The sequence below is a fragment of the Monodon monoceros genome, unplaced genomic scaffold, assembly GCF_005190385.1.
Source record: "Monodon monoceros isolate NGI ecotype Baffin Bay Population unplaced genomic scaffold, NGI_Narwhal_1 Super_Scaffold_22, whole genome shotgun sequence".
Lineage (NCBI taxonomy): Eukaryota > Metazoa > Chordata > Mammalia > Artiodactyla > Monodontidae > Monodon > Monodon monoceros.
Genome location: NW_021703779.1, coordinates 61,015,163 through 61,022,145, shown reverse-complemented (window position 1 = coordinate 61,022,145; position 6,983 = coordinate 61,015,163). Strand labels below are relative to the sequence as shown.

Here is a 6,983-nt window from a genome sequence, read left to right as displayed (position 1 = left end):
TTCTGCCTTTATTTTCAGCTGAGTCTTTGTTGCCTCAGTCTTGTGACCTACGTACGCACGAGGGAGCCTTCCAAAGCCGTTATACAATCTCCTCCAACTCCTCTCCGGCCAAGGCTGCCCTGAGCACCGCTCCCTCCCAGCCCAGTTCCCGCTTGGGGCACTCGCTTCCTCAAAGCACACCACTGCCCCCTCCTTCCCAAGCGCGCCGATTCGCCACTTTCTGAGGAATAAAGTATTTACCTTAGGGAGTTGTTTCTTGTTTGGTTTGGATCGGAGTAAGGAGTTGAATCTGAGCTTTGAGTCAAAAGGATAAAATACAATAAAGACCCGGAAATTCCAGTTCTTTAGACCTTGAACGCAAACGATCGTTCTTTCCTTTTAGGTTTGAAGTTACCATAAGTTCCTAAAACTAGTCCGGCAGAAGAAACAGCCTCCCTAACATCCTGTGCCCACAGCAAGTGTGGACAACTGAAATAGTCATTTGAGGTGTTTCGAAAATAACCCCCTGATAGCACATTGCCTACGGTGACACATTCTCGTCCGCGGGGCGAGTCCCCAGGCGCCGCGCGCAGCTGCTGGGACACGGGGCGTCAGCCCCGCCTCCGGCTTGCGTCTCGTGGTAGGTGGAGGCGGCGCCGCGGCCTGTGACCTGCAGCTGCCGGCGGCCACGCTGGAGGCTCCGGGCCGCGGTTGTCTTCGGTCTCCGGGAGTGGAGCGGAAGATGCAGGAGCCACACGCGGAGGCCGGACGGGCTTAAGAGAGACGGCGAGCGGCGCCGGAGGCACTCCAGCTGGGCTCTAGAGCGCGGGAGGCTCGGGCGCGCGCGGGGCTGTGGTGGCCGCGGAGGCCGCCTTGGCCGGGACAGCCGGCCCCAGGCCCGAGGGGTGGTAGGACTGTGCCTGGGCCTGGTACTCGGGCTTCCCACAGCGAGGGTGGGGCTGCGTTGGAGCCTCCTTTCTTGGAAAATCGTGGGCCCCTGTGGTACTGCGGCCGTCTCTCTGAGGGGATTGGAAACGGAGCGCGATGAGGAGCCGGAGTAACTCGGGGGTCCGGCTTGACGGCTATGCTAGGCTGGTGCATCAGACCATACTGTGCCATCAGGTAAGTGATGGGGTGTCGCTTGTGATCACCGAGGATGCGCAGTGTGATAACCTGGACGGAGACCCTGGGTGAACCTGTGTGTGTGTGTGAGGGGGGTGTATTGCAGGTTCTCTCGCCCCCTAGCTGGGGAGGCCGTAAAGGACCCTGAAGAAAGGTGTTGGGCCAGGAACAGAACCAGAGTCAGGCACCGTTAGCCACGAGTCCTGAGTCAGAGCTTCTGAGTCCCCCCTCCCAACCCTCCGCGTCCCCCAAACCACTGCTGGGTTCCAGGGGCCGGAGTTGTAAGATGTGTCGAAGCTTGTTTATCGACACCGCCCCCGGCCCCCTCCGCAGGCTTGGGAGTCGTCTCCTTCCCCTCCTCTGAAGGAAAAAGAGGTCGAACTTTTAGCCGTCTTAAGACTAGACTGTTGTGAAGATCTGAAGTACCGTGTATCTACTCTTCATTATAGTTTTTATAATCTTTTAATGCTGATTTTTCGTTGGTAGTTCATTCTTTCTAAAACACCTCCTTTCTTTTAAGAATTCCCACATTTCAGACTTGTAAGGCTTCAGCCAGCTCTTTCCCTTTATTCAAGATAGCATTTGCTTGCACTTGGTCAGAAGAGGAGATTTTAAAACTCAGGAGTGGGGACATAGAAGAAAGACCAAAGTCCCTCAGTACCCATTTGATAGATTCTGTTTCCTCATATTAACACCCTATGGTTACCTGCCTGTCCCCTTTTTCTTGTCCTTACAGAATCCAGTGACTGGCTTGCTTCCAGCCAGCTATGATCAGAAAGATGCCTGGGTCCGGGATAATGTGTACAGCATCTTGGCTGTGTGGGGTTTGGGGCTGGCCTATCGGAAGAATGCAGACCGGGATGAGGATAAGGCAAAGGCCTATGAACTGGAGCAGGTACTCAATAAAAATACAAAGAGCTCTGGAACTGGGGGGAGGAGGAAGGAAATGTAGTCCACAGGAGCTAAGACAGATATGTTTTGCCTCTCACTCTTTCTTCACCTTGCTGAAATTGCATTCCATAAAGCTTTCCTGTATTGTACGGAGTTTTTTTTTTTTTGCAGTGGAAACATGAAACTTGCTGATTCAGGGGGAGAGGACACAGTCTGTTCTGTTACAGTGGAAAATCCTATTCTCAGATCTTTGCTAAAATTTGTAATCCTTTTTCCAAGTAAATGTATTTTGTAGTCTCCAGCATATTTATTCTCATTGAGAAGAATTTTCGGCGGCAGGTATCTACCATTTTACTTCTTTTTTGAAAATGATAGGTGGTATTTATATGAGGGTAACTGATACAAATTAGCAGACTTTCCCAACTAGACACAAGTAAAAGACATTATTTGTTGATTTTTATACCTAGGCCACTGTTTCAGAGTCTGTTGTGTGTCCTCCCCCCCCCCCCCCCGCCCCATACCCACCCTCACCCCTTGGGGCAAAATAAGATCAGAGTCAACAGATGCCTTTAAGCCAACTTTTAAGGCCCTCCCCTCAGTAAAGAAGTATCCTCTATAGAACTGTTTAGACACAGGATGCTACGTCCTCTTGAATGACCAAGAAAATAATATTCTGGGCTACATGAGACTCTTAATGTTAAGGTACTCTGCCGTCAGTTGTAAGGTGTATGTGAATTCTTTTCCATTAGTGGAAAAGATTCTCTCCACACCAGCCATTTTCTCAAGTGGTCTCCCTCAGCTTAGGCAATCTGAGCTCCAGTCTTCATATATAAATCAGAATATTGAGATTTGGTTATTTTTAAGCACACCAACATATTGTGGGGTTATAGTCCTTGGCAGCAGGAAAGTTTCACTGTGTTGTCCTCTGCAACAGCAGGTGTTTCTTATTCCCTCAAGCCATAATTAAGAGGTACTTAGGTCCACCAGAAAAAAATTGTTGGAGTGTTTGCTCTAGCCCAGGAAGTACAGATCAATATTTTTGTGACTTATAGAAAACATACATAACCATTGTGAGAATTTGGAAAATATAGAGGAGTGTTAAAAAAAATCATCTGTAATCTTACTCCCCTCCCTTATCCTATGTCCTACTCTAATGTTTTGCTATTTTGATCTCAGTATTTTGTTTGTCTTGTTTTGATAGAAATTGATATTGGTGGAACAATACCCAAGATTTTATACCCAGTATGATTTGACAAATTTCTTTTTCAACACTGTTAGAAGAAATCTGTGTCTCCTTGTTGATCAATCATTCTGCAGAGTTGACATTTTTCCTTATGTGGCCCAGGAAGAAAGAATGTAACAGAGGAAGAGGGGAAAAATGAACAGAAAATTGTTCATTCTAAAATTTTAATGTTTCGTTAAATAATTTTTCACACAGCACAAAAATATTTTCCATACCACCTCAGTAATAACCCTGGGATGTCTCAAAAACATTATGGCAATAGGAAACATCTTCAAAAAAACACACATTTCTCTGGGAATTCTAAAATTTCTACCAACTTTCATTATAAATTAAAACAGATTGTATTATTAAGTCTCATTAATTTTCTTCTCAAACTTAGTTAATTCAGACTAAGGATCAGAGAACCATCTCTGTAAAGGCCAGATTGTAAATATTTTTGGCATTGTGGGTCATGTGTGATCTCTACGCAACTACTCAGGTCTTCCGCTACTATGTAAAAGCAGCCAGAGATGATACATAAATGAATGAGCATGGCTATGTTCCAGTAAGTTCTTTTTTTTTTTTAATCAGTAAGTTCTATTTACAAAAACACACCGTGAGCTAGATTTGTCCCCACTCTACACGAATGATTCTAAACTCTGGCTGTGCGTTGGAATGATTTGAGAAGCTTTTAACAATTACCCTTACTGGACCTCACCCTAGAACGATTTAGATAAATCTTTGTAAGTGGAGCCCCAGGGGCATCAATATTAAAAAAAAAAAAACTGCTCTAGTAATTCTAAAGTGCAGCCAGAGATAATCACTGATCTATGGCTAATAAGTGAGCATAGGTGAAATCAAATAGAATAAATTCATAGATTAAATTCCTACCTACTGTGAGCCTTCCATTACTGTGTAGATTTTCCCAAACCATTGACTGTTAATCATTTCTACCCTTCCTTCCAACTCTCAACTAGATTTCTCTCTGAGAAATAATGTCAGAGAACTAAAGAGAATTCTGGATGAAGAGGGGACAAGGGTTTAAGTGACTGTTCTATCCTAGGTTGAGAATAGAAGTATGCACGTACATGTTTTTACAAATGCCCTTTCTCTTAGTCACAGATAAAAACTCACACCCATAAAAATAAATAGACACACAAATAGAGATAGCTCTTTGGCTGCCCCCAGTTCTACCTCTTCCTCAGTTTTGTTCTCCTTGTGTAGTCTCTCATCTTTTCTCGTGTCTTTAACTACTACCTTTATGAGAATGACTTCCAAAGCTTCATCTTTAACTCTGACCTCACTTCAGTTTCAAACCCAGATTTTCATTTGTCTTCTGATCATTTGCACCTGAATATCTTGTGGCTCCTCAAAATCAGCAGGTCTGAAACCCCACCTTCCCTACTAAAAACAAACAAAATAGACTACTAAACAACAGCAACTCACCAAATGTCCCTTTTTTTCTTACTGGTGTCCTCATTATACTAGTCACCTGGGCAACATTACTTAGAACATTTCCCATAGTGTGTTCCATGGAATACTAGATTAACTGAGTTTGGAGCTATGTTAAACAGCAGGTTTCTTACTCTGTAATTTCTCAGAGCTTTTGATGTACTGATGTGCATTTTGAATCTAAGATGGGGGTGGATTTTACAGCCTTCCCAGAATTTCCTGGACTAGTGTTCTATAAAACAGTGTTTGAAAAGTGCTGCCCTTTTGGTGATTTTTGACTTGTCCCTTTTGCCTTTTGATACATGCAGACCAAAGTCTGTTAATTCTTATAATTTTTCTCGAATCCATCCCCTCCTTTCTATTCCCTTCTGCCTCAACCCTAGTCTAAACCCTGATCACTTAGTGAAAGGGTTTAGACTTTAAGTTAAAACAACACTTAAATTATGTATTTTCATTCTCAGCAATCTTTTTGTAGTTCTCATTTCCCTACAAGTAAAATCCAAATGTTTTGGATTGGTAGGCAAGGCTCTTTAGGGTTTGGTCCTAGGCTGCTTTTTCAATATTATATCATGCTGTTCCCCTGCATTCTACCCCCAGTTCCAACCAGGTTGGTGTCTTCATTACTTCTCTAACAGTACCTTGATAAAAATACGTGACATTTGTGTAAAGACTTTTCACTGTACTGTATACTTCCCCATAATTACTAGTATTTTATTCCTGTAACACCCTATGAATTAGGTATTATTTTCCCCAATTTACAGGTGAAGGGATTGACAGAAGGAGATGAAGTTGGAATTTGGTGGTGTCATGAATACTACCTGGGTCTTATGACTTCAGATTCAGTCTTTTTGAATATTTCCTCCTCCATGGAAGCCATAGACATTCCCACCTCTGAATCATTTTATGAGCTGTTTCTTCCACCTGTGAAGCCTGCCATCAATCCCACTTTTTCTGTGGTTCCTGACCTCATAGACCTCTCAGTTTCACAGTGATCACTTCTTTCTCAGGACTGCTTTCTTGGAACTTCTAGATTACTTATGGTCTATGCCATTCAACATGTTCAGTTTTTCATTTAGCAAATTTTGTGTAATTGTTATGTGCCAAGCCCTACAATAGATATAAAAAATAAAATGGGACAAAATGTTTATATTTAAACCTCAACTTTTAATTTTTTAAAATTTTAAGCTTACAGAAAAGTTTTGGAAATAGTAAAATGAACATATTTGCATGTACTCTTTATCTAGGTTCACTAGTTGTTAACATTTTGTCATATTTGCATCCTCTCTATAAACATGATCCCCCCCAGGCACACAGGTTTTTTGGTAAGCCATTTGAGAGTTACTTGCAGACATGGAATATATATTTTTAAAAACACAATCTGCTTAGTCCATTGGCTTAAAGGTCTATTTCTGAATCTGGTCTCTGCCCCTTTTTCTTAAGGAGCTCATAGGGTGATAGGGGAGACAGATATATATAAACATAGTTACAATGCATTAAGACAGATACTGTAGGTACCATATTTAGGAGATAAGTACAAAGTTTTGTGGGAACACACAGGCAGGAAAGTCTAATTTCCCTTGAACAAGACAAGGAAGTGTTCATAGAGGAGTTGGGTTTTAAAGGATAACCAGGAATTGTTAGGTAGACTGTATTTGTAGTTTAGTGGGGTTTTTTTCATTCTTTCTTTCCTTTTTTTGTAGTTTAGTGTTTTTAAAAAACATATCTGTTCTGTCTCCCTTTTCTTTATGTTTTACAAAGCCTGGTAGAGTGCTTTGCATATGTTAGACGCTCATATGTATCTGATTGTAAATATATCTGGAGAGAGAGACAGGTATTAATACTTACATGGCTATTGTTTTGTATAAATAGTTATATATCCTTATATGGTCAGTTCACAAACACATAGATCCGTATCCTCAAAAAAAAAGATAGATTAGAGGAGGGTATTACTTGGTGTGGTTAGAAGCCCTGGTGTATGTATAAACATGTATAATTAATGCCAACTAGTGCACCTGAATCAGGAAATGGGCAGTTTGTGGGAATACAAACTACAGATACTTCCCTTCATTCTTACCTCTCCATGCTTCCTATTCATTTTATCCTGACTTGGAATTTGGAACTTGAGGACAGAAATGGCTGACAGTGGCCATTCCAAGAGGACAAAAGTGGATGGCAATCAGGACTCCTCCACTGCATCTATAATCTCCCAGGTTTGCTGTTTAAAGAAAATGTAGATGGTAGTAGTAGGGCTGGGTGGTGAAGAGAGTTGAAAGGATGGGATAGAAATCTGTGAGTATGTGGTGACATGTAGAAGAGA

At 42.3% G+C, this 6,983-nt stretch overlaps 1 protein-coding gene across 6 annotated transcripts in view; it reads left to right on the top strand.

The window, feature by feature from the left end:
• Window positions 1-665: 665 nt before the first annotated feature.
• Window positions 666-6,983, top strand: part of PHKA1 (phosphorylase kinase regulatory subunit alpha 1) — a 140,427-nt gene continuing 134,109 nt past the window's right edge. For 2 of the 6 annotated variants that reach the window (XM_029240558.1, XM_029240557.1), the window contains exons 1-2: window positions 1,024-1,101; window positions 1,838-1,996. In XM_029240558.1, coding sequence (XP_029096391.1) covers window positions 1,024-1,101; window positions 1,838-1,996 — 237 coding nt within the window. Of the gene's footprint in view, window positions 1,102-1,837; window positions 1,997-6,983 lie in introns of all 6 variants that reach the window. The other 4 variants (XM_029240554.1, XM_029240555.1, XM_029240556.1 and 1 more) reach the window with 4 other exon arrangements.